Here is a 26,952-nt window from a genome sequence, read left to right as displayed (position 1 = left end):
TCACAATGTAAATCACTTAAAATTTGGTATGAAGTTAACAAGGAAGAGCTATCATGGGTGCAGATTAATTAAAGAAATATTCTGCGTCATTCCAAATTCTTTTTGACCAAACTATTGCAAACCAATTGGATATCATTCCCTTCAACCCAGGAAGCATAAGCCTGTTTGCATTTAGGGGCTTTGAAACAAAATGAATAAAAAGCATTAGTACCCTAGATTTTGTAGAAAAGAATCTCTTAATCTTTAAGGAAGTACTCCCGTCTTGTTACTTGGAACAGAACACAATGGAAGATTTCTTTCATGTCCGAGAGACAACAACAACATCTTACCAGTATCCTTTGATCCCTATGCTAAAATTATATGCAAATTTATTCAAATTATTTCGACTGATCGTTCGAACGTGAACATCGCCAACGTAAGCGGCAATCAAGGCAGGGACACAAAACTGGACCTTCACTGATTCCGTCTAATCTCTCAGGATATTCTGTAAGTTTATTTTATTTTCATAATTTGTTACGGGCCTTTGTGAACTGATGAATTGATCTGCGCTTTTGGTCGAGCTCTACCCATAGGGAAGAGCTGTTCATTATTTGCATTAAATGTCAGCATATCCGCGCACTTGTAATTTTGCGATTGGGGAAACAATCTGTTGTGCAAAAAACAATCAAGTAATTGTTCGGTGATTTAATTTGGCGCTATTGTTCTGGGCTTTTCATTTGTTTTTGTATTGTTTCAATTTGTATTGTACTGACTGGCATGGTAGTACAGAACCCAGCCTAGCACTAGCTCAGCAAATTAGGCTCGGTGTCTTTCTCTCTGACATTTCTTCTTTTTTTGACGTTTTCATGGAGATAACCGTACAACATACTCCGTTGACGGTTTGTATATTCAAATCTTCAATTTGTCGCATAAGCATCCCCAGTTGCCTGCACTTTTGAGAAAATAGGCGTGTATTTGAATTCTGATAAAAGTCGCACCCATATAACTGTACATCATTGGGAAGTGCTGCTTTTAACATCCATTCTTCTCATCGGCGACTGTCATCGCAATCTTTAGGCCTCACCTGACAGTATAAAACTGCGTGGGGTCACAAAACATATCTAATGTTAAAAAACGATGATACGAGATATCATTTGGTTAGGTTAAGCCTTTAACGTAGCTTTTGAAGGCGAAGCGAAGAAGGTCTGAACTACACCATTCCGGTGTTATGACGACGATCTACAAAGAGATTCACGTTAATTTAGTTCCCCAAAATAAAAGTCAAACATTTCTGATTCGTCCAAATCACTGTTTCCTAGTTGAGTAATGAGACGCACCGCAAGTTTAAGTAAGGCGGCAATTTTTAATTCTATTTGCTCTAATAACGTTGGCAGCAAAGTCAATGTGTCACAAACCAACGTTCAGTTTTATGCAAGTTTATGCTTTCTGTACTGATTTGAAATCACTGTTTTTCATTTAATTTTCCTCTAAACACTGTTTTTTAATTTGTCTAAACGTTTGCTTGCCATGACTGAAAGCAGCACACTAAATTTTAAGGTGTGCCTTTTATTTATGCTCAATTTAACCAGGGGCAGACACTTGGTCAAATATTGGGGGGCAAGCCTATTGTTTTAATAAGATGACGTCACATTTCCCATTGATTTAGAACAAAATATCATTGTTGTCTAAAGTATTGGGGGGCAGTAACCCCCCTCGCCCCTCAAGTGTTCGCCACTGAATTTAACCTATAAGGAAGTAGGAAAGGCTTGTTCCATTGAATTACTGCCCATATTGTCAAACAAATATAACCAGACATACGTAAATTGCTTATCATGCGCAATATGTGTAATTTTTTACCTCAACAGTTATGCAAAATTAGTTATGTTTGTGAAATACCCACTAGTTTGGTGTCAAATTTTAATAACAGATAAGTCATTGTTGCCTGTCTGAAGTTATGATTCTAAAGAATTTGCTATCTTACAAGTTTCATTTGATTACTGTTATGCTTTAGGTACTCAGGAAGTGCTCAGCAATTTAAGTAGAAGGTTTCTTATGATTTCATGCACTCAGACAAAAAAAACTTTCTGAAACTTTCTTGAAACTTTCAGCATTTTAATTTTGAAAATTCCAGGGTGGAGCAACTATTGGCTGATATATGTATAACTGTAGGATGTCACTTAATCAAATATTCTTTGGATAAAAAGTAGTATGTCATGAATTTAGTGACAATTACCTTATGCCTTTAGTGGTTTATAATAATTTTGTACATGATAATCCTTGTACATGACAAATTTTAAATTTTTTGTCCACCTTTGATCGATTAAGATAAAAACTGTGTTATCTTAGCAGATAATTTACAACAAGTTTCTATCAAGCTATGGCATTTGGTGTTCCATATCTGTAATGATGTATGTCAGACACAATCCCTTTATTATGTTGTGTACTTAAATCTAAAACATTAAACTTTATCTAAAACATTAATATTTGTAGACAAATCTAGCAGACTGCAAAATGAGCTAGAAGGAGAAGAATATGTACAGTATGACGTTACAATCTGATATCTTTACTAATTATGGCTGTGAGTGAATGGAAAAGACATCAGTGCTAGTAATCAGAGATCAAGTCATAACCAAAAGTTATTTAAGTAAGATCATAGTTAAGCAGTCTGTTCGAAGAGTGATTGATCTAGACAGAACCATTAAGTGCAATTCTGATTTTTGATTACATGGTAGCTAGTATCTGAGCTAGGTTACATGGTGGTTTTGAACAGTCCTGGCTTCAAACCATCCCTCCTTCACAGCAAATCAAAATTATATGTTTGTACTTGTTGCTAGCTAAATTCAAACATTAGCCAAAGATGCGAGATAATTATAACGTCAATTGCAGGTCTTGAGCATTGTATCATATAGTTTTTCACAAAATTTTTCCACAGTTTTGAAGGTGTACCACATAGAGGAAAATCCTGAGAAATGAGCACATATCTATCTCTTCTGGTGAATACTATATATGATTTTATTTTTCTGACCTGTATACTATATAATCCAGCAGTATTTGAATATAGTTTGCAGTCTGAAATGCTTCACTAATAGCAATATTTTTAAACCATCCTATTAAAAACATTCTTCATATTTTTCTCCATTCTGTCTATTAATTTGATGATTCAGCAAATAGATTTTGCAGTTTTGCCCACACAAAAGCAAATAGTTTTTTCTGTATGAGCTCAGGCTTTGAACTCCCTAGCAAACAAAAGGGGTTGCAACAGACTTGCTTCTTGAGCAGGCAGATGGCTTACTCATTTTTTTGATAGAAGGTGTGTTGCTCCTAACTTTATGGGGTAGCTTTAAAACCCTACCACATGCCCTCTGTGTCCTGTGCTGTTCAATAAGTCTTGCTTCATAATGTTTTGTTTAATTAATTGTGTAGTTTTATTGAATGTTGAATTGAAGCCAGAAGCTATAGCTCTATAATTTACATCCTGATTTCAAATCATTTACAATATTGACTAGCTTGTTATTCAAATAATTTCAAATGTGACTTTTAAGCCAGTCAAAATGAATGTTAATTTATACTTCATGAATAATGTACACCAGTTTGTTTGAGGCATTGTGTAATTAAAATTTGATAGCACCATCCTGCCTCAGTTAAACAATAATTGAGTAATGAAATGCAAATTTGTCTTTGTTTTGAATATTGTCTATTAAATAATTAATGCATAACATTAAATGGTAATACAGTCACCTAAATTTTAACTATATATGATAAACATGCCAGAGGACTGTGGAAGCAGCTACTAAGTCTCTAGCCCCTCATTAATTTCCAAAATGATTTAAATTCATACAAAAAATCACCCTGCTCGTGGTGATCATCTTCGTTTCACCCCCAAAAACGTTTTAGCCCTCTCAACTGGAAGGCCTGTATATGTAGATCAAATGATTTTTTGGAAAAGCAATTTGGCTTCTTAAATTCAACTTTATTTATAACATACAACATGCTGAATTGTACTTCATCTTATTATATTTTACCCTTTTTTATTTACATAAAATAAAACAGTACCACTTTGTATCTAGTGTCTTATGGGTCTGACCCCATGTTTCTTTTATTTACTTCAAGAAATTTAGAATAACATCCAATTATAACATCATTTTTCAGCAAGCTAAAATATTTTGTTCAATTTTGTCACAATCTCAGCAAAATAAAGGTTTTAAAACATTACTAATCCACAAACCCTATTATTTGTACATCTGATAAACAAATACTTTTTGGCATCAAAGAACTTAGAAACCCTGGTTTTTCAATAATAAAAGGCACCACAATTAAGATAAAATCAATGGTTTTTGTAAATAGCTGCTTTCTCATTCATAGCATCTTATCTTTGAAAGAAACTGTTCTGCCTTTGTCCAGAATTCAACTTAAGAGACTGTGTTTTTGTGGTTTTTATCAGAACTGTAGTGGTGCACAGCAGAACTTTACAATCCCGACATTTGAACTGGGGGTACTCAATGGGGCTATTTAGAAGTACAGACAATCACTGCAGTAAGTAAGTAAGTCACACAGAGTAAATCAAGATTCTTTTAAAGCCCTCTGTCTGGGGATTTGGTCTTGGCCTCAGTAGCACTTTCGGAGTGACCGCTCTGCAGAATATTCTTGTATCTCCAAAATCCCTTATCCCTGAACTTCTGTTTTAGAAATTTGTCAGCTTAAGCCCTCTGCCTCTGTGAGCCACCATTTTAGATATTGTTTCCATGCTTTTGCGACCCCAGTGTACCTCTTCAACTTTGGGATGCATGCCCCATAACACATGGAAGCCAGAGTGGAGTGGGGTGTGGAGCTCATTGGTTAGCTGATGTTGAAGTGTCCATTAAGTGGTATCTCGTGCATTCCTCTTAAGTTTTTCTGAAATATCATATTAGGCTATTTTTTGATAAAACCGAATTTTCAAGCAATGCTGAAAATTATTGTCTGAATGAACCCTATATGGCTAGGTACATCCTAGGAAGGATTGGTATCAAAATTGGCTAGGCCCTTAACCTCACCCAGAAGGCAATAGAGAGCTACACTTGACTAGCTTTTTTGATTAGCCAGCTGTGTTGTGAACAACTGTTTGTGGTCTTGTATTTTTCATTTCTTGTATTAGGGTTTTGTGGATTTTGGGGACAACTGCATCCTCTGCACTTCTTGCATATCCGGGTTTTGTTAGAAAATGCAACCTTCGTTTTGAGTTTTCTATTGATATAGCAACACAGCTGTTCAAGCACTCAGCTTGGAAAGTCCACTTGTACTTGACTACATGTTTACTTCCAGGGGAAACTATAATGGTATGGCCCTTTGCATGACAAATCAGTTGGACAGTGAATGCATGTATTGTCCAATGTCCCCAAACCTTTTAGAGAACAAATTTATTTATTTTCCTTGCGGCATCTTTTCTCTTCTCGTAATCCGTTTTCGTTTTCATTGCTTAGTTTGTCGAGGTGTATTAGTTCATTCTTCAGTGCGCTGCATGGGAATGTTGATCAGGGATGTCTTTTTATTTCGGTTGAATCTCGCTAATACTCAGAGATTTTCTCTAAGATTGGTCACTTTATAAGCGGTTTTGTTAAAGAGCTTACGTGGCAGCAGGGCATCGCTCAGGTTACTCCATATTAGAAAACTTTTTAACGTCATATTTTGTCGTAAAATTGTGGTATTATATCGCTCTCTTATCCACGACCTGATTGTATCTCTAACCTCCCACTTCTGCCCCTGTTTTCCCCTCTAAGTGTCTTGTGAGCGCAAGGCAAAAACGGATTAGTTTGACTCCGTTTTAATTTGAAATCAGAGTAGTGGGAACGGGTCCTTAATTCCTCGAAACCTCAGTGTCATCAGGATTATCTCAAATCGTTTTTAGGCATACCTGTGTCGATAGCATCGCAGGTCGACATTGTCAGTGGTTACATTTTGTATTTTACTTCTTTTAATTCGAGACAGCAAGGCAGCAACCCTCTCCCATTAGTTAAACAGAAGCGCTGTTATTGAAATTAAAGGGATGTCTTTGGATGTTTGTGGTTTTGGCTTAAAATACCTCGACTTTTCGCTATGGCAATATTAATTTATTTAATTGTTTTAATTTATTCAATACGCTATGCCAGTTCCGTGACAGCACGTGATAGCACTGCACTTCCTGCTCAGTTCCCCTCAATCTGGTGCAACAAAGTCTTCGAATGCTCTCACTTTGGTTAGCTCTAGGTACCTCCCCCCCCTCCCCAGCTTTTGCAAAAATGTTCCATTTCTTAACAGTGCCTACTTGGTCTTTGGAAGAGCGCCCTTTCCTACCTGTCCAACTACGAAATGCACCCAACGCCCCACGGTATCGTCAGCCAGATTTGTCGGGCAGTAATTATCTAATATGCTTTTATTTTTTTCTTCTTAAATGCGTTCAATGGTTTGCGGCATTATCTTCGACATTTTTTAAAAGACTCTTACATAAACTACTTGCATTATTTGAGTGACTTTTCTTACAGGCAGAATAAGTAAAACGGCAGCAAGAACCTTGAGTAATGACTGTCCTGTGAGTGTCTTGTTTACTGTACAGTGTGCACTCTCCAGAATCTTACTTATTCGCGCTGTTCTGTTTATCCTGGTTTGTTTAAATGCTTAAACCCGGTGTGCAACTGCAAATGGCTAGTGATCAGACTGTTTGCATTCTTCAAGCATAAACATCAACTGATATTTACTTGGTCCTGTGATAACATAGGTCTCTCCACGCTGTTTGTTTCAAAGCTGCTCTTTATTTATCTCCTTCTTGCGGACCGCAGCTGCAAGTAGTATTCATACAGTTTCTATTTTGTTTTACTGTTCTAATTACAAGGCCCTGTCTGTGTGTTCAATATTCACAGTAACTAGATTACATCAACCAGAAACCTGTAGAAAAGCAATCGGATTTGCCAAAACAAAAGCGCTCTGCAATAGGCCATTCGTCTGCTTTGAAGCATCTTTTATTGGCAGTATGTCCCGATGCATTTCAGTGGCCATTAAAATTCCCATTGGTTAGGCTAAGCATTAGACCAATCGACAACCTGAGGCTAATTTTTAGTTCGAAGTCTGTAAAGATGGTGATACGGAATTATCCCATCAACGAAGAAAAATTAAATGTAAACTTGTTGCAAAGCGAAAATATATATCTAGAATTAGAAAGTATTGCTTTGGCATACAGAGCTTTATATATGTCAACTAATAAGGCTTTTCAGGTAGTTCCACGATTGATTAGGCCTCATGCCTCCTTACTCTTTCTAAAACCTCCAAAAATTGTTATCCTCTATGGCGTTTTGGCATTCAGGTTATTGTTTAAGTGCATTCAAGAATTGCAATCAGCTTTTAGCTACTAATTGCCCCCAACCCATTTCAATCTAGAGACATAATATTTGTATCATGATGATTTTCTCTCCTACGGTCCAAATACATTACAGTTGCATGTTTGGTCGTTAAAACTGTTGACGAAACGCTGACATTAAGCCAACGGTCCTGTGATTTTATTATGTAAGACCAAGTTACATCCCCTTAAAGCACTATTCCTCTACAAACAACTGTTGTCAAGTATGCAGTTTATCCAATCACGACACCCCATTGTTTATCCCCAGTAAATGCAGTTTCCCCTTCCTGCTAGCCTCTTTTGAAGTTATCAATAGGAGACTGCATACAATTTTTGGCAAATCCGCAAAAAATCATTTTGACGAGGTTAATGAGACTTAGAGTCCGCGGCTTCGAAACAGGCGAATTTATAATTGATAGTTATGCCCTCAATGGCTTGATTAATACAAAAATTTAATCCCAGGATCGTATTAACGTGTCTTTCTTGCAAACTGTACAAATGATTGATTTAGTCTTTGTCCAGGATCTCCTTAAGGTACACTAGTTTTTAAAAGCATTTGTGACTTGTCAGGTCTATTTATTTTTTCATTCAAACCAATCTGATCATTGCTTGCTGTATGTTTTTGAAGTCTTCATTCTTAAGTCGTTTTGGCTGAATCTATGGAAAAGAAAACAAAGCATTTATTTCGCGCAGAACCCTTTGAAAATAGCTTTGCAGCCCGGCGATTACCGTTGTCGTGAATAGTTTTGTGATCTTTCGTGACGAATGTGGACAGCAGGTTGGCAATTTCAATAACGTGTCTAGGAAAATATAGACCTTCCCAGAGTCGTTCAGATTTTACGGTGAAAAACCGTCCTGCAAAAGAAGAAATCGAGTTACTATGGGGCATGAAGCGATGAAGAAAAGGGAGAAACAAAAGCAAGAAAACAGAGCTAGTATCGCGTATAACATTCTGGAAAAACGCTTCTTCCCCCGCCCCACCCACCCCTAAACCCCAATAGCATACTATGTAATAAAGAACACTTCAATATATTACAACATACAAGAAATCTTATTATGTGTTCAAGGCCATAGCTACAGAGTAAGGGGGTTTCAGAAGGGGTGGGGTGGCACGCAAAATTAGGTGTTTTAGCCATTTAAGGGAGCTTCGTTGGAGAATTTTCAATCTTGTCGGCAAATTAAAGATGGGTCACCAACTTTGTTGGCAAGTGGGACCAGGAAATCCGGCACAAGGGCTAGCGAAGGTCCTGTATGTAGGGTTGCGTGTGACGCACATTAAGAGACCCCGGCTACATGAGCAAAAAGAAGAACAGTTAAGCTGGATTTCGACAAGGCGAATCTTGGCGCGAATCGAATAATGCTCCTCTGGGAAATAGGCCCTTGCGAATACATCCCAAAAGATTTGTTGACCAAAATTAGATTTGTTGACCAACATCGACAGCTTGTAATATTTGATGTCACAGGAGTAAATTCGAAACTGGAACATCTTTTGATACAGCGATTGGTCACTTTGCAAAAGGGAAAACCGTTTTGACAGATTTGGATTGTAGTCTGCCTTCTGCGAATCGATTTTTTCGCTGCAGAATTTGAAAGGACCATACCATGCATGCCCACTTGGAAAGACTTTGATGTGCGCAAAAGAATTCGCGCAGTGGAAATCGAGCGGTTTAGAGATCATTTCGTAATATGTACTCCTTTTCAATGAATTCCCGCAGCTGCTTAGTGTAATCAAGATTGAGTTTTAAGAAATCATTTCCCAATTACTCAAAAGAGTACTGGAAAACTCTTGGGGGTTAGTCCAGACGCAAGATTGCTTTGTTTATCGCAGTGTTGTCCCGGTTTAGCGAATAGCTCTTCATGGCGTGCACTTAATTTCTTGCGCGTCAAACACAAAGCATTCTGGGGACAGCCTCAAAGGGCTGCTTACCGTGAATGCCAGCTGGCTGCCCAGCTCGCGTGTTTTGAATCGTAAATCCAACGTATTTAAGATTCCCAAGACGCGGAAGAAGAACGCCGTATGTTCAAGAGTATTCAAGCCCCCGAATGTTGCAATTAATTGTTTAAAAATCTCCCTCGTAGATGTTGAATATTTGCCTTTTTTTTCTATTACCTTGGATAAAACGGCCGCATGATTGTTATTTAACTCTGCACTCATTGCTTTATTTTATTACTAATTTTGTATAAACCCAACATTTCATAGACATTTTAGTAGATGATTTGTTAACAAACAAGCTCGAGTGTTTGTGCGTTTCACGTTTTTTCCTAACTTACCTCCACATTTTTCTAGGAGTTTCTCAATGTGTCTTGAATTTAACAAACCATTCTACGGGTACATATTATTAATATCAGTTTTTGCATTAATAAGTACCAAAATGCTTAATAAATACTTTCAAACCTAGACCAGAGCCGCCCAGTGGAGCGTTCAGCACCCACAAGCTTCCTTTCGGTTCCTTTCTCAAGAACACTATGTAACCAAGGCGGGTTTGGCGTGGTCCCAATTGCGTGGCGTGGAATATTTTTTATTGGCATATGCCTTCCTCAAGCTCTTCTTAGGCAAATGTCTAAATGTCAACGAAAGACATATTTAGTGAAGGGTTGTACTGCGAGCGATGCTATAAATGGATTCAGTGTTTCGATCAAGTAGGCACTAAATTTGTATATGTTGCTACATAGCATCCGAAGGAGTCTTTGGCACTAAGAGGCTGGGATGGTCAAGCAGTTCCCTGGTCCTTCTTATCGTTGTGACAACACATAATGATTCATATGCCTGGAATTACAGACCTAACGACTCCTTCACACTAAGTTAAGGCTGGCCATCGGACTCTAACCTTAGAACTCTTCTAATCCTAAACTCTTCAAAGGTTTTAAAAATCTAGCTTATGTTAATTATAGCCAGCCGACTGATGCCATGTTTGACTCCACCCTTTTTTGTCTATTTTTACTGCCTATTTTTCACATAACACTATGCTCTACGGGTATATGCTGTGTGGTAAGAATGCCTTGCTTTATGTTATATGTACATCCTTGCCTTAGAATTTCAATGCATTAATTATTTTAATGCCAAGTCAAAAACACGTCTTGCGGTCTCTTTGCCTCGCAAAGAAACACTCGCTAGGATTTTTTCTGTTTCATGATCGTATCTCTGATCTTGAAATAACCTTAATCAACACGAAAGTGTGTACTTTCAAAGCATGCCAACGTCCCAAAGAAATTCACGGAATATGCATTTATTATTTATTCGATGCCAAAACTAACTTGATGTTATCAGAATCAGCACCTTCCGCTTGAAATGAAATGCCCGCAGAGAAATATTCAGGGGGTTATGCAGAATGTAAAAAAATTTCAATTTCGCTTCAAGTTCATAAAAAAGAATTTATTAACCTAACTGTTTTGGTTTTCGTTTTTGATATAATGATCTCAAACGAGGCACTGGCTATAACTGAGGCCACAAAAAATGGCTATTTTGAGTTGGCTCATGTTTCATTGATGTTCCCAAAAAAGGAAGTATTTCGCTTGCAAACATAACTTAACTTCGCCCAAAACTATTTTAATATGAGGATATTATCCATAAGTCCTAATATGGAATTTCTTCGACTAATTAGTTTATTAGAGAAATTTGTAGGAATTGGAAAGCTTTGCGTTCATTGGTTAAGGCCAAGGATGAAAATTCGAAATAATTTGCAAAAAGAGGTTAGGAGTCTAGGTCTAGGCGCGTAGAATAAATTGTGCTGTTCCTCAAGCATCCTGATTTGGTCCTGGAGGCAGTGACTGATAACGGAAATTAATAAACAGGGTCTTATGCGCTCTTGTGAAGGAATGCAATTCGAATAGACAATTTAATGAATGAAAATATCTAAGAATTTAATTAACAAAATTAGCACTGTCTATCAACAACGAATGATTTTGATGCAAAACTTGCGTTGTGCCATCGAAGGCAAAGTGTCTATTAAAAATGTCATAATTTCTCATCGCTAGCAAATGCTTGATTTGGTGACATGAGTTTTGTTCTTAATACGTATAGATAAAATGGCAGCAATCTTTGCAATATTTTGAGGCTAGATGGTCTTTTAAATGTGATAGTTAAAGCCAGCGCCTTGATACACCATCAATACACTTCAAAATGTGTGATTCTTTGTGACTCGTAAAGCATTCTTGAGAAGAACGTTTATATCTTTACTTCTGTCTTTTTCAATACTAAAATATGAAAGTAATAGAAGCATATTAGCATAGTACAAGCTTGATGAGTGTACGTCGAACTTCATCAAGGTGGCGATTGTCTTGGCTTCTCTAAAACTCGGATAGATAGATAGAATGTCAAAATGTCGATAAATGTCAAGCCTGCCTATTATTTTTAATTAATTCTTAAATTTCACCAACTTCAAGCTTTAATACTCTTATGAAGTTTCTTTCTATTAAACGTGTGTAAACTTTAGAGAAACGGAAGAAAAAATTAGTGTACCCTTAACTACGCCTGTCACTTTCTGTTATGTACTCATGAATCAAACTTTAACTGTTGGCTAGAAAAGAAGAGGGCAACATACGTCGCGAGAAGACTATCGCAAATCATGAAGCAGAAAGCCCTTTTGCATCTCACAAATAGCTGAAACTAATACATCTTTCTGGTTCTATTAACGGGAGATCTTCTACAGCTAGGTCTATACATTCATATCTGCATATCATTTCAATCGTGGCACTAATTCACAAAATAACGATCACCGGGATGCGTTCTCTGCAGTTTTGCGTTTACGCTGTATAACGAACCTGTTATTTCCTGCATTTTAATCTAAGTTGTAGATATCCTGGCTAGAGATCTTGTGTAATAAGCCGGGTATGTTAAATCCTGTAGCTTGTGAATAATTTATGAAGAGTCTTTTAGCAGGTAAATTTGCCATGTGTACGGTGATAAACAGGGCAACACTACCGAGAAGAGCATTCCGTAATGACATCTATGTTTGCGTGCAAAGATCTGTCACTCTAATGTAGCGACGTCTGGTTTTTGCCAGTGCCTTTACTCAATCGCTATATTGTTTTCCTAGGGCTAGCAAAGTACAAGACGGACACAAACCAGGTTGAAAATGGGAAAGCAGAACAGTAAACTGAAGCCAGAAGTGCTGGCAGACTTAAAACAACACACAGAGTTTAACGAACATGAACTGCAGGAGTGGTACAAAGGTATGTCCTGTTTAAAAACGATTTTTTTTAATCGACTGCGGATTTTTTTGTCTGAGATTGCAATAAATGTTATGCCGGATTGTTGAGGCAGCGTTAAGTTTTAGGAGAGTTGTTTGAGAGTTTTTGAATGTTTTCATGGGTAGTATGCGGTTGCTCCATTGATTTGATTGAGTCAATAACTGTGTTGTTAAACAACCTTTGAGAGCTTTGTTAATAATTATAAACCATAGTGTTCGAGGTAACATAGATATTCAAGGCGAGGGTAGTTTCATTGTTGTTGTTTTTGTCTGGGAACAGTGTATTCATCCATAGAGATTTTCACATACATCTCAGCGGCAACAAGTTTTAAAGAGTCTTTCCTAATATTTGCCCATACAAAATCACGAGTCATAGTCCATATAAATTCTAATTAATTGATTACCCAGATGAGACTCGTTCGCGACACTGCATCCTCTTTTTGGGGGTTTCCCCGAAGATAGTCTGGTAAACAGTGGCAAATATAGCAACAAGTTGAGTGTATGTGATTTGAAAGTTGCCGTTGGGATTTCCCCAAAGACAATCACTATCATCTGTTCAGTTATTTGTCTGAGAAAATTATTGGCCAAATAGCCTTTTGTCGTACACGACATGATAATTTGTTGGCTCAGTAGCCGCTTTCGCACACGACAGTTTTAGTCAGACATTCAATGTTTTTAACGATGTTTTTTAAGATTTTTCAAAACTGCTGCTGTTAACTGAGTCAAAAGACAAGAAAATGCTGACTTACCTTATAAGGAATTGTTACGTCATATGAAGCTGTTTTCATCTTAAAAAAGATAAATCAGTTAGATTTTTAGCATTGATCATGTGACTTGCTTTTCATCTCAAAGCAACTCCTAAGAACACTTCATTAAAAGGCACTATGTACCGCCGCATCTCACTGGCCATTTAAATTCCTATTGGTTAGACTATACAATAGACCTATTGTTACGGAGCCAATCAGCTAATCAGCAATCGATGCTTTCTCGATTTAAAAGACGCTGCAATGTCTTTTGTCAACTCTGAACGATTGACTGCCGAAACAAAGTACATTTAAATGCTATGATTGCAATGTTTCACTTGCTTAACCTTCAAAAAAGCTTCCATCCTCATTCATCTGCGATGTATATGAAAAAGTACCACGTAAATATCTGCGTTGGTCTTTCTCTTTTGCCAGATGTTCTACATGCTTGTTCATGCATCATTTATCATCTTTTATTGTTAATATCACAATTTCAATTTAACTATTAAACGCCCCCTTCCTAGCCCTGGCCTTTCTGAAGGGCTTCAATGCATTCCCACGAATCTTCTGATATAACTGACTCACACTTGCATCTTGAGTTTCTCAGGGCTAACCGGTTTGGTGTTTGTATCGACCTAGGTTATTTGTGTCAGTCTCACAAACATGTTTTTTTCATCGGGTTGACGTTAGTCTCTTCATCGGGAATTTAAATATTACTAAATTCTGCATTACGATTTTTCAAGTCTCTTTTTTGTAAGCGAAACGATAAAAAGGTTATTATGTAAGTTCTACGGGAAAATATTCATGATTTATTGGGAGAAAAATTAGGATTTCTCAGTTAGTGCTTCTGATCTTCGTCTTTCAAAATTTCTTTAATCTCCCACACGAATGTCCTGGCACTCTGTTCTTCCCCTTTTCTGAATATCTAAAATCAACCGAATACCAATTTTGCCAACAAATTTTGCCACTTAGGCAAGGCCGCTACTAGGCGGGATGGGCCCGGGGCAAAGGCCTTGACGGCCCCCCAATTTGCGCCGAAGACCCAACAACCTATTCCCCTGGCATAACCCCCTTTCGGTGCTACTATACTTGGGATACGCTTACAAAATCATTGTGTGAATTTTCTGAATCAATGCAGCATGTTTTTTTACACCCGGCCTTTCTTTCGAAACAGCATGTTGTGAAAAGGCGCATTGTGTATCAAGGAATATGCTTCAGAATCGCTTCATGGTCGTATCGATTCCCGTGGTGCAGTGCGCGAGTTTTTAAGTATTGCCTGGCGGGCTCCATTAATCGTAGGCCAAGTTAGCGTAACAAGTCTGGCACTGTCTCATCAAAAAGGCACAATCTCTCAGCTTTTTGTGTCACATGATTGCAGATTATCAGTTGCAGCAGCTAAGCTTGATCATTAGCTACGTCACTTCTGATTTAAATCAACTTGCACTGAGGCTTCTCATCCTTCTTATTGTTGTAAGTTATTATGTTTCGTTTGGCCGTTAAAGGCCCTAAGTCGATGTAGAACGAACAGCATCGCTCGTTGAAATGGATCTTTGGTTTTCCTGCATCTTGCCTGCTCGTCATCTGTCTAACATTCACCAATCATTAACACGCGTCCAATCATTTAAAAAAGACGATGTTTTCGGGCTGTCAATATCAAACCTGGTGTTTTTCCAGTCAACTAATGGAAAGCCTATTTTCAACTTTCATGACAAGCAGTTTTGATCTTTCTTTGACAGAGCTGACATGAAAACCACCGCGTTCTGTTTATTTTCTCTGTTAATTGTTTGATTTTACAAGTCTTGTTGATTCATTTTCATCAGGCAGAGGGGATGATATCTAGGTGAAAATGCAGTTCTTAGCTGAAGCTAATCAGTTCTGCAGAGGGAGAAGTTTTGGCTTTTTTGATCCCCTGCACAGTCGCTTAAAAACGCAAATGTATGGCGGCAGGCCAGCCATTTCTTGCTTATTGAAATATTGAAATTTCATGCCTTTAAAGAGAATAGGCCAGTTCTAAGAACTGTATGGTTGATGATGCTTCAGTTTTATAGCGGTGTTAGATTTTCGTTTGAAATGAAGTAGACGTGAATCTGTATTTAGTTTTTTTGTTTTTTTAGCATTTTCACCAGCCTTCTGGTCACCATTGTCTAAGATTCGAAGGATGTTTCTCCATATATGGTATCTTAGATGCTGCTATAGTTCTGACTTACTAAGAATCAGAATACTAAGAATCAATCATGTAGCGTCAAGAAAAGTCTATATTGTAGTTTATTGTCTTGTGAGACACCGATATAGTTCAGCTGACAATTGACGTTGCCTTTGAAGAGGCGCTGATCGCTTGAAGGAAATATTTCATTAGTTGAACGGGCTGTTTCTCTCCTCAGCAATGCGCTGGTTTAGAAATGCTTTGTGTCCTGATTCATTAGTTGTGCTTTGGCATATTCTTGACAAATTGACTTTTCCGTTATTGAATGGCCAAGGCCTGCTCTCCTAACCAATTCAATTGCATAAGGTGTCACCACCTGTACATATTTGAGCTTTGTATTAACCTTTCTTAACATCGCCTACTATATTAAACACGTCGGCCCGGGTTGCGGACTAAAATAAGATTCTCAAGCTACTGCGAAATGAATTGGCTTAATGTCGTGTTTTGTTATTCTATCCCAAAATTGTTGTTTCCTATTTTCAAACGAATCCATTGTTATCAGCACCATTCCCATCGTTCTATTATGGCTAGATCCACGGTTTTTTATTGAGAACAATTTCGTGAGTATTTTAAATCGGCTTTGCGTCTTGCGAATTTGCAAACACATGCACGAAATGATTTTTTTTCTTAGTCGATAAAAAATTAAAGCAAACATTTGGAAATTGAGCTTCACCTTGCTTGAAGATCTCAAAATCAAAGAAACATGTTGCCCAGGCCGGCACTTGGGTTCTCGCTCTGTATTGAAGAAGAGGAGCTCTATACAAAACGGATGCGTTTTTCAGATTATCGACATTACCGAGACAAACACAGAGTCTTGGGAAACCCCAAATGTAATTTTTGGAAACATAAAAAAAACTACAACCTTTTGGTTTCGGGTTTTGGTTCTAGCTTTGGGGGTCGCCTGATAAAACCTGATTGCAGTCCAGGTTTATGATATCGATTATATACCTTCTGCATTTTTTTCCGGAAAGATTAGCACAGTAGGCTAGAAACAGCCCATTGTAAACATAAAGCTCCGATCATGATGTTAAATCTAGATAAAGAAGATAAAACAGGTGAATAAGTCATCAGATTCTTTAGAACAATGGCTTCTATGCTCCACATCTTTTGAAGTATGTGAAATTCTGATTTACATGGTCCGTGAACGCTTCGGAGCTCCGAGCAAAAATATACTCTGTGTGTACACGTCTACACATTTCCGTCAACCATGTCTGTTTTTTAAGTTTTCATGCTTCTATGGTACCGCGCACAATCGTTTGACTGACGTATAAGGAGGAAAGACCCCAGAAACGAACCCTGAGTAACAGCGCAAAGAACCACTCGCTACCCAGTTTTACTGTTGCTGAGGCGACACGAATTGCTTTGTTATAAAGTGTGATATGATCAACCGAAGTTATTTGCACATGCCCACGCATTCTTAACTTGACAAGAGAATTTCATGCTCCACCACACCGAGTAATAATTGCTGATGGCCTAGTATTCTTGTATTTATGCTCTCTCTGAAGCACTGCAGCTGTTTTTGAATCTCTCTGTGCTAGAAGTTCAAGGCTATACGCCATGGTAGCTTGTGACTGGTTTGTCGAACAACCAGACAGACTTCCCAAGCGGTTTAGCGACTCGTTACTGACGTTCATATTAAACAAATTAAAATACACAAGTTAATCAAAATTGAAGATCAGGTCGAGCAGCGTCTTAATTAAACTTTTAATTAATTATATTTAGTGTTTTGGTTAAACTTAGCTAAACCTGCAGCTTTGGCGTAATTTGTTGAAGCACAGTGGGCGATCGCCGATAAAAGAATGATCAAACATTAACGACGATAACAGAAAGGCAGAACCTGGACGGCAGCTGTCGTAGTCGTTCGTTTTGTTGGAAATAACTGTGCTTCCGAGCGTTTCATGATTTTTTTCTGTTGAAGATTACAAAGGGTTTTGGAACTTCCTGGACAGATGTTGTGATGTTTCTTGATTATTTCAGCACAATTTGAATGCATTTGCATTTTGCTGTTCATTGAATGGTCATGGATTCCCCCTGCTGAAGAAATGCCACAGATCCGGCACCCTTTTCTGTTTCTAAGCTACGTTCTATGTAGGCTGATGTAATATACTGCCAAGTATTTTAGCTAAAAAATGTTGAAAAACTCCTTCAAGGGAAGAACATCGTATTTATCGATGTTATCGAATCAAATATCATAGTTTTCTGAAATCAAAATGAAATAATATTTCAATTTGCTGAAATGAAACTATTGGATCACATCAAACCTTTATTATTTTAAATAAAGCCACAGATAAAAAGGGTGGTAGACAGTTTATAATATTCAAAATTTTAGTGCAATATACCAAGTCTTTTGGCAGGCATTAAAGCCAGCTTTTTCAAACCCGAAGAAGGCAGCTCAATTTTTCTAAAAGCAGGAAACGCAGTTATAACATTTGTTTGAAAAAGCGAATAATTGCGGCCTTCCTCATCCGGCAGGTTGCTATAATGACGACTTTATCTGTTCTATCTAAAGGTACCTTGAAACATACAGGTGTTATTCAGGTAAAGCAAAAGTGGAAAAACATAACTGTTGTGTATGTTGTTTATGTTGAAAGAAATGAGTGGGCATTCTCCTCTGCAGATGCGAATTAACTTAGCAGAGCAGACGGGTGTTGGTAGCACTGCCCTACAAGGACTGTGCCGCCGAGACTTAAAACGAGTAAAGAAAACCTCGAATCTCAGGAACGGAATCCACTGCGTCGTAGAGTGGAGGAAAGTTACCTGAGAATGTGTTTATATGTCATGCTTTTAACGCATTCAAAATGTACGGTAGACTTTGCACCACAAAAAATTTAATACTTGCAAGGGGGACTTACATTGCTCGAGGTCTGTTATCAATTCGAGACAGATAGTCAACTCCATATATGTAGGTTGCTACAGTACCATGACACTATTAAATCAATTATATTTCCTTTGCAGTTGTCTTCCTTTAATTTTCATTCCTTTAAAATGTTCCTCCCTCCTTCTCCACAACTTCCATGGGAGGGAATCGAAAGTTCCCTTCTGTTTCCAAGATCTTTCCTTAATGCCGAATTTAATGATTTCTATTAGCCAGGTGCAACGATTGGCTAATACGTAGAGAGCGATATCAGTAAGGGTGTACTAAAAGCAAACAATCATCAAATTATATTGTAGAGTAATCGAATCTCTCGGTTTTTTTGTTAAGAAACACTGCCAGTTGACAATGGCACCCACAAAGAAAACCCTCTCCAAAGCCCAGTTCCAGATAGACTGAACCTTTGAAAGCCTTTGGTTTGAATTCTGTTTGGCTCAGCTTAATGTTGATTCTACCCTAGATTGGCCTTCTTTGTTTATGGCTCTTTGAGATAGTATTGGGTGATTCTGTTTACTTGTTTACTTTGGTAAATTTGGCAGCGAATTTTTGCACCTTTTATGAGGACCCTAGGCCGTTAGTTGTGACGTCATTTTTGCTCAAAAGAGCTACAGTACCGTACGTGTGTGTTCCTCGTGATAGGTTACAGCTGGTGGGATTCAGGTGCTAATGAAAAAGCTATGTGCCCAGTCTTGAGGTATTCGAGAGTGTTAGAATCCGACGAGGTCGCATTTAGGCCCTTTTAAACGGTTATCATGGACTTTTTGTGATTTGTGCGTCTTGATAGTGGTAATTTGAAACTATTTGAAATCAATAAGTAGTATAAAGTACATATACATAAACATTTTACTTTTGCTCTGTGCTCATTAAACTATAATAATTTTCTACTCAACAGGTTTTCTGAAAGATTGCCCAGACGGAACTTTAACTGTTGAAGAATTCAAAAAGATTTACGGAAACTTCTTCCCGTATGGAGACGCGGCGAAATTCGCGGAGCACGTGTTCCGGACCTTTGACCAAAATGGCGATGGTAGAATTGACTTCAGGGAGTTTATCTGTGCGTTATCAGTCACTAGCAGAGGAACCTTGGAACAAAAACTCAAGTGGGCCTTTTCCATGTATGATCTTGATGGCAACGGGTAAGTTGTTTCTGAATTTTAACCACTCTGAAGGTTTTTTTATTCACTAACTGTGTATTTTTAAAAATCAAACAACTTTCTGTCAATGTCATCATTCGGCAGTTATTTCCTGATATGTAATTTGCTCCAAAATTTGGACCGTGATTAAATAAATGTTAAATTCTCTTTATAATAAGAACTTAACTGATAACTCAATGTATCCACCTAGGGAACTTCTTTGGCAAGAACACCAATATCAACCAACCATGAACAACATATTTGATACTATTACATAAACAACAAGCCGTTATATTTCATTTCATTTGCTAAGAACTAAAAAACAATTGATTTCGAATTATTTACAAGCAAAACACCTTACTTTGAAATTAAACAAAATCTTCATTTCGGAATTAATCATATTCCAACGGAGCTGAGACGATCTTGGGTACTGAAGTTGATCCACACTTGAAAACGTAGAACTGAAGTTGATAATTTTCATCTTAGGTACATTTCTCGGGATGAAATGTTAGAGATTGTGCGGGCAATTTACAAGATGGTGGGAAACGTTGTGAAGATGCCAGAAGATGAGAGCACGCCAGAGAAGCGAGTCGATAAGATATTCCGACAAATGGACAAAAATGTTGACGGGAAATTATCGGTAGGCGAGTTCATTGAGGGCGCCAAGAGCGACCCATCGATCGTCAAACTGCTGCAATGCGACCCAGCAGGCGGCAAGTGAACACGGGACAAGGCATAGAGGTTAACGTATAACAAAGGTTTCAACAGTCTAAATCATCATACTAATGGAATTGTTGTTATATATTATCAAGGATTTTAATTTACAAAGGACACCCAAATATCTTGTTAAATTCATTTTTTGCTGTTTATTGCCATTCCTTACAAATACGTTTTTGTCGCTCGCACCCATATGGGTTTTTTACAAGTTGGATTCACCATGCAAATCTATATCGTAACTTGATAGCAATATGTTAGCTCTAGTTTCCGATAACAATAATCTATAAACAAGTTCATGTGTCGTTTTTCTCCATTCTCAGCTCCTGACATCATCCTGACAACTCCAAAATTTGTCATTCTACCTTGATAGTAATTTGTATCATTAAGTTTTACAGTTCCAGCATTTCAAACATACTCGAGAAATTTTACATCGCTTAACAAACGTAGATCGTTCTGGCTTTTCAACCTATTTTGCATTGCTTTCCATCAAAGGACATTGTTTTTTCACATGTTTTAATAGACTGTCAAATTTACTTCGAAAATAGCTTTCAATTGGTGATTTCGACGTTATTTCGATAAAGATAAGCAGGAGAATTGCATAAGTACAAAACATAATTTTCTATGTTGGTTGCAACATTATCAACAATCTCTTCCAAATGATAGGCTTTCTCAAAAAATATCTAAAAAACCAAAAATAAAAAGTAGAAATTGGCCTTCAACCATTGTCAAACATTGTTTATCTTTTAGTGAAGTTGGCAAAAGATTCCCCTTTACGTATTGTTACTACAAAGCGAACAAATCTTGATTGGTTGTTACCGAGATCCCCTTCTTGGGAATCCTCCAGGAAATCCAGAAATCACGTTGCTAAATAAAATCTTCAAAAGCCTCGTTTAAAGAACTCGGTGTAATATTCTCCAGCACATTTTGGCAGTTTCATGAAGGATTCTCAAGTAGGGGATCCCCCTTACAACCAAACCAGATTTGTCCGCTATGGTATTGCTACCTGAAACTAGACTTTTCGTGCTGACATTTTGAGCATTGCAAAATATATACCAATGTTCATGCCATACTTGTCAGGAAATTAACTAAAAATAGAATTCAGGGCCTTGATCTTCAATGCTGCTAGTGACATTGCGTCTCCTGTGGTGCTCTATAAAGATTTTTCTTTCCAAAAACCTGCTTTCTTCTGTTCTATATTAGAGAATTGATTTTCTGCTCTAAAAATGCAATTCTTTTAGTCAATCCATTGAAAATGATTTTCTGCTCTAAAGATGCAGCTTTTTTTAATAAAGATTTCTGCAAAAAAGCAAGGCTATAGGCTTACCGAAATGCCAAAAATTTGATCGAATTTTTTCCTTTCAAAAGTTGCATTTCTTTGTCCCTAGATAAAAATATAGACATTTGAAATATGTTTTTGCTCCCCTGAAAGTGATTTTTTGCTCTAAAAATGCAGCTTTTTGGGTAAAGTTTTCTGTAAAAAAGCAAAGCTATAGGCTTACCGAAATGCCAGAAATTTGATCGAATTTTTTCCTTTCAAAAGTTGCATTTCTTTGTCCCTAGATAAATAAAATAAACATTTGAAATATGTTTTTTCTCCCCTGAAAGTGATTTTTTGCTCTAAAAATGCAGCTTTTTGGGTAAAGATTTCTGCAAAAAAGCAAGGCTATAGGCTTACCGAAATGCCAAAAATTTGATCGAATTTTTTCCTTTCAAAAGTTGCATTTCTTTGTCCCTAGATAAAAATATAGACATTTGAAATATGTTTTTGCTCCCCTGAAAGTGATTTTTTGCTCTAAAAATGCAGCTTTTTCGGTAAAGATTTCTGCAAAAAAGCAAGGCTATAGGCTTACCGAAATGCCAAAAATTTGATCGAATTTTTTCCTTTCAAAAGTTGCATTTCTTTGTCCCTAGATAAAAATATAGACATTTGAAATATGTTTTTGCTCCCAAGAAAGTGATTTTTTGCTCTAAAAATGCAGCTTTTTGGGTAAAGTTTTCTGTAAAAAAGCAAAGCTATAGGCTTACCGAAATGCCAAAAATTTGATCGAATTTTTTCCTTTCAAAACTTGCATTTCTTTGTCCCTAGATAAATAAAATAAACATTTGAAATATGTTTTTTCTCCCCTGAAAGTGATTTTTTGCTCTAAAAATGCAGCTTTTTGGGTAAAGATTTCTGCAAAAAAGCAAGGCTATAGGCTTACCGAAATGCCAAAAATTTGATCGAATTTTTTCCTTTCAAAAGTTGCATTTCTTTGTCCCTAGATAAAAATATAGACATTTGAAATATGTTTTTGCTCCCCTGAAAGTGATTTTTTGCTCTAAAAATGCAGCTTTTTGGGTAAAGTTTTCTGTAAAAAAGCAAAGCTATAGGCTTACCGAAATGCCAAAAATTTGATCGAATTTTTTCCTTTCAAAACTTGCATTTCTTTGTCCCTAGATAAATAAAATAAACATTTGAAATATGTTTTTTCTCCCCTGAAAGTGATTTTTTGCTCTAAAAATGCAGCTTTTTGGGTAAAGATTTCTGCAAAAAAGCAAGGCTATAGGCTTACCGAAATACCAAAAATTTGATCGAATTTTTTCCTTTCAAAAGTTGCATTTCTTTGTCCCTAGATAAAAATATAGACATTTGAAATATGTTTTTGCTCCCCTGAAAGTGATTTTTTGCTTTAAAAATGCAGCTTTTTCGGTAAAGATTTCTGCAAAAAAGCAAGGCTATAGGCTTACCGAAATGCCAAAAATTTGATCGAATTTTTTCCTTTCAAAAGTTGCATTTCTTTGTCCCTAGATAAAAATATCGACATTTGAAATGTTTTTGCTCCCCTGAAAGTGATTTTTTGCTCTAAAAATGCAGCTTTTTCGGTAAAGATTTCTGCAAAAAAGCAAGGCTATAGGCTTACCGAAATGCCAAAAATTTGATCGAATTTTTTCCTTTCAAAAGTTGCATTTCTTTGTCCCTAGATAAAAATATAGACATTTGAAATATGTTTTTGCTCCCCTGAAAGTGATTTTTTGCTCTAAAAATGCAGCTTTTTGGGTAAAGTTTTCTGTAAAAAAGCAAAGCTATAGGCTTACCGAAATGCCAAAAATTTGATCGAATTTTTTCCTTTCAAAAGTTGCATTTCTTTGTCCCTAGATAAAAATATAGTCATTTGAAATATGTTTTTGCTCCCCTGAAAGTGATTTTTTGCTCTAAAAATGCAGCTTTTTCGGTAAAGATTTCTGCAAAAAAGCAAGGCTATAGGCTTACCGAAATGCCAGAAATTTGATCGAATTTTTTCCTTTCAAAAGTTGCATTTCTTTGTCCCTAGATAAAAATATAGACATTTGAAATATGTTTTTGCTCCCCAGAAATTGATTTTTTGCTCTAAAAATGCAGCTTTTTCGGTAAAGATTTCTGCAAAAAAGCAAGGCTATAGGCTTACCGAAATGCCAAAAATTTGATCGAATTTTTTCCTTTCAAAAGTTGCATTTCTTTGTCCCTAGATAAAAATATAGACATTTGAAAAATGTTTTTGCTCCCCTGAAAGTGATTTTTTGCTCTAAAAATGCAGCTTTTTGGGTAAAGTTTTCTGTAAAAAAGCAAAGCTATAGGCTTACCGAAATGCCAAAAATTTGATCGAATTTTTTCCTTTCAAAAGTTGCATTTCTTTGTCCCTAGATAAAAAAATAAACATTTGAAATATGTTTTTGCTCCCCTGAAAGTGATTTTTTGCTCTAAAAATGCAGCTTTTTCGGTAAAGATTTCTGCAAAAAAGCAAGGCTATAGGCTTACCAAAATGCCAAAAATTTGATCGAATTTTTTCCTTTCAAAAGTTGCATTTCTTTGTCCCTAGATAAAAATATAGACATTTGAAAAATGTTTTTGCTCCCCTGAAAGTGATTTTTTGCTCTAAAAATGCAGCTTTTTGGGTAAAGTTTTCTGTAAAAAAGCAAAGCTATAGGCTTACCGAAATGCCAAAAATTTGATCGAATTTTTTCCTTTCAAAAGTTGCATTTCTTTGTCCCTAGATAAAAAAATAAACATTTGAAATATGTTTTTGCTCCCCTGAAAGTGATTTTTTGCTCTAAAAATGCAGCTTTTTGGGTAAAGTTTTCTGTAAAAAAGCAAAGCTATAGGCTTACCGAAATGCCAAAAATTTGATCGAATTTTTTCCTTTCAAAAGTTGCATTTCTTTGTCCCTAGATAAAAATATAGTCATTTGAAATATGTTTTTGCTCCCCTGAAAGTGATTTTTTGCTCTAAAAATGCAGCTTTTTCGGTAAAGATTTCTGCAAAAAAGCAAGGCTATAGGCTTACCGAAATGCCAGAAATTTGATCGAATTTTTTCCTTTCAAAAGTTGCATTTCTTTGTCCCTAGATAAAAATATAGACATTTGAAATATGTTTTTGCTCCCCTGAAGGTGATTTTTTGCTCTAAAAATGCAGCTTTTTCGGTAAAGATTTCTGCAAAAAAGCAAGGCTATAGGCTTACCGAAATGCCAGAAATTTGATCGAATTTTTTCCTTTCAAAAGTTGCATTTCTTTGTCCCTAGATAAAAATATAGACATTTGAAATATGTTTTTGCTCCCCAGAAAGTGATTTTTTGCTCTAAAAATGCAGCTTTTTGGGTAAAGTTTTCTGTAAAAAAGCAAGACTATAGGCTTACCGAAATGCCAAAAATTTGATCCAATTTTTTCCTTTCAAAAGTTGCATTTCTTTGTCCCTAGATAAAAATATAGACATTTGAAATATGTTTTTGCTCCCCAGAAAGTGATTTTTTGCTCTAAAAATGCAGCTTTTTGGGTAAAGATTTCTGTAAAAAAGCAAGGCTATAGGCTTACCAAAATGCCAAAAATTTGATCGAATTTTTTCCTTTCAAAAGTTGCATTTCTTTGTCCCTAGATAAATAAAATAAACATTTGAAATATGTTTTTGCTCCCCTGAAAGTGATTTTTTGCTCTAAAAATGCAGCTTTTTGGGTAAAGATTTCTGCAAAAAAGCAAGGCTATAGGCTTACCGAAATGCCAAAAATTTGATCGAATTTTTTCCTTTCAAAAGTTGCATTTCTTTGTCCCTAGATAAATAAAATAAACATTTGAAATATGTTTTTGCTCCCCTGAAAGTGATTTTTTGCTCTAAAAATGCAGCTTTTTGGGTAAAGATTTCTGCAAAAAAGCAAGGCTATAGGCTTACCGAAATGCCAAAAATTTGATCGAATTTTTTCCTTTCAAAAGTTGCATTTCTTTGTCCCTAGATAAAAATATAGACATTTGAAATATGTTTTTGCTCCCCTGAAAGTGATTTTTTGCTCTAAAAATGCAGCTTTTTGGGTAAAGATTTCTGCAAAAAAGCAAGGCTATAGGCTTACCGAAATGCCAGAAATTTGATCGAATTTTTTCCTTTCAAAAGTTGCATTTCTTTGTCCCTAGATAAAAATATAGACATTTGAAATATGTTTTTGCTCCCCTGAAGGTGATTTTTTGCTCTAAAAATGCAGCTTTTTGGGTAAAGTTTTCTGTAAAAAAGCAAGACTATAGGCTTACCGAAATGCCAAAAATTTGATCCAATTTTTTCCTTTCAAAAGTTGCATTTCTTTGTCCCTAGATAAAAATATAGACATTTGAAATATGTTTTTGCTCCCCAGAAAGTGATTTTTTGCTCTAAAAATGCAGCTTTTTGGGTAAAGATTTCTGTAAAAAAGCAAGGCTATAGGCTTACCAAAATGCCAAAAATTTGATCGAATTTTTTCCTTTCAAAAGTTGCATTTCTTTGTCCCTAGATAAATAAAATAAACATTTGAAATATGTTTTTGCTCCCCTGAAAGTGATTTTTTGCTCTAAAAATGCAGCTTTTTGGGTAAAGATTTCTGCAAAAAAGCAAGGCTATAGGCTTACCGAAATGCCAAAAACTTGATCGAATTTTTTCCTTTCAAAAGTTGCATTTCTTTGTCCCTAGATAAAAATATCGACATTAGAAATGTTTTTGCTCCCCTGAAAGTGATTTTTTGCTCTAAAAATGCAGCTTTTTGGGTAAAGTTTTCTGTAAAAAAGCAAGACTATAGGCTTACCGAAATGCCAAAAATTTGATCGAATTTTTTCCTTTCAAAAGTTGCATTTCTTTGTCCCTAGATAAATAAAATAAACATTTGAAATATGTTTTTGCTCCCCTGAAAGTGATTTTTTGCTCTAAAAATGCAGCTTTTTGGGTAAAGATTTCTGCAAAAAAGCAAGGCTATAGGCTTACCGAAATGCCAAAAATTTGATCGAATTTTTTCCTTTCAAAAGTTGCATTTCTTTGTCCCTAGATAAATAAAATAAACATTTGAAATATGTTTTTGCTCCCCTGAAAGTGATTTTTTGCTCTAAAAATGCAGCTTTTTGGGTAAAGATTTCTGCAAAAAAGCAAGGCTATAGGCTTACCGAAATGCCAAAAATTTGATCGAATTTTTTCCTTTCAAAAGTTGCATTTCTTTGTCCCTAGATAAAAATATAGACATTTGAAATATGTTTTTGCTCCCCTGAAAGTGATTTTTTGCTCTAAAAATGCAGCTTTTTGGGTAAAGATTTCTGCAAAAAAACAAGGCTATAGGCTTACCGAAATGCCAGAAATTTGATCGAATTTTTTCCTTTCAAAAGTTGCATTTCTTTGTCCCTAGATAAAAATATAGACATTTGAAATATGTTTTTGCTCCCCTGAAGGTGATTTTTTGCTCTAAAAATGCAGCTTTTTGGGTAAAGTTTTCTGTAAAAAAGCAAGACTATAGGCTTACCGAAATGCCAAAAATTTG

The 26,952-nt window shown here is 36.3% G+C and overlaps 1 protein-coding gene across 1 annotated transcript; it reads left to right on the top strand.

Annotated features, from left to right (window-relative positions):
* The first annotated feature begins 346 nt into the window (after positions 1 to 346).
* LOC135689298 (neurocalcin homolog) lies at positions 347 to 20,472 on the top strand. Its single transcript, XM_065206485.2, has 4 exons — positions 347 to 486; positions 12,361 to 12,496; positions 19,224 to 19,467; positions 19,951 to 20,472. The coding sequence occupies exons 2-4, from the start codon at positions 12,400 to 12,402 to the stop codon at positions 20,183 to 20,185; spliced, it is 576 nt and encodes a 191-aa protein (XP_065062557.1). The 5' UTR covers positions 347 to 486; positions 12,361 to 12,399; the 3' UTR covers positions 20,186 to 20,472.
* Positions 20,473 to 26,952: the final 6,480 nt, after the last annotated feature.

Source organism: Rhopilema esculentum, chromosome 9 (assembly GCF_057945365.1).
Source record: "Rhopilema esculentum isolate cy_ngs chromosome 9, ASM5794536v1, whole genome shotgun sequence".
NCBI lineage: Eukaryota > Metazoa > Cnidaria > Scyphozoa > Rhizostomeae > Rhizostomatidae > Rhopilema > Rhopilema esculentum.
This window is presented reverse-complemented; position numbering and strand designations above follow the sequence as displayed.

Coding starts and splice junctions, on each gene's coding strand:
- LOC135689298 (XM_065206485.2), top strand. CDS start 12,400: ATGGGAAAGCAGAACAGTAAACTGAAGCCAGAAGTGCTGGCAGACTTA. Junction 12,497..19,223: donor ACTGCAGGAGTGGTACAAAG/GTATGTCCTGTT, acceptor TCTACTCAACAG/GTTTTCTGAAAGATTGCCCA. Junction 19,468..19,950: donor TATGATCTTGATGGCAACGG/GTAAGTTGTTTC, acceptor TTTTCATCTTAG/GTACATTTCTCGGGATGAAA.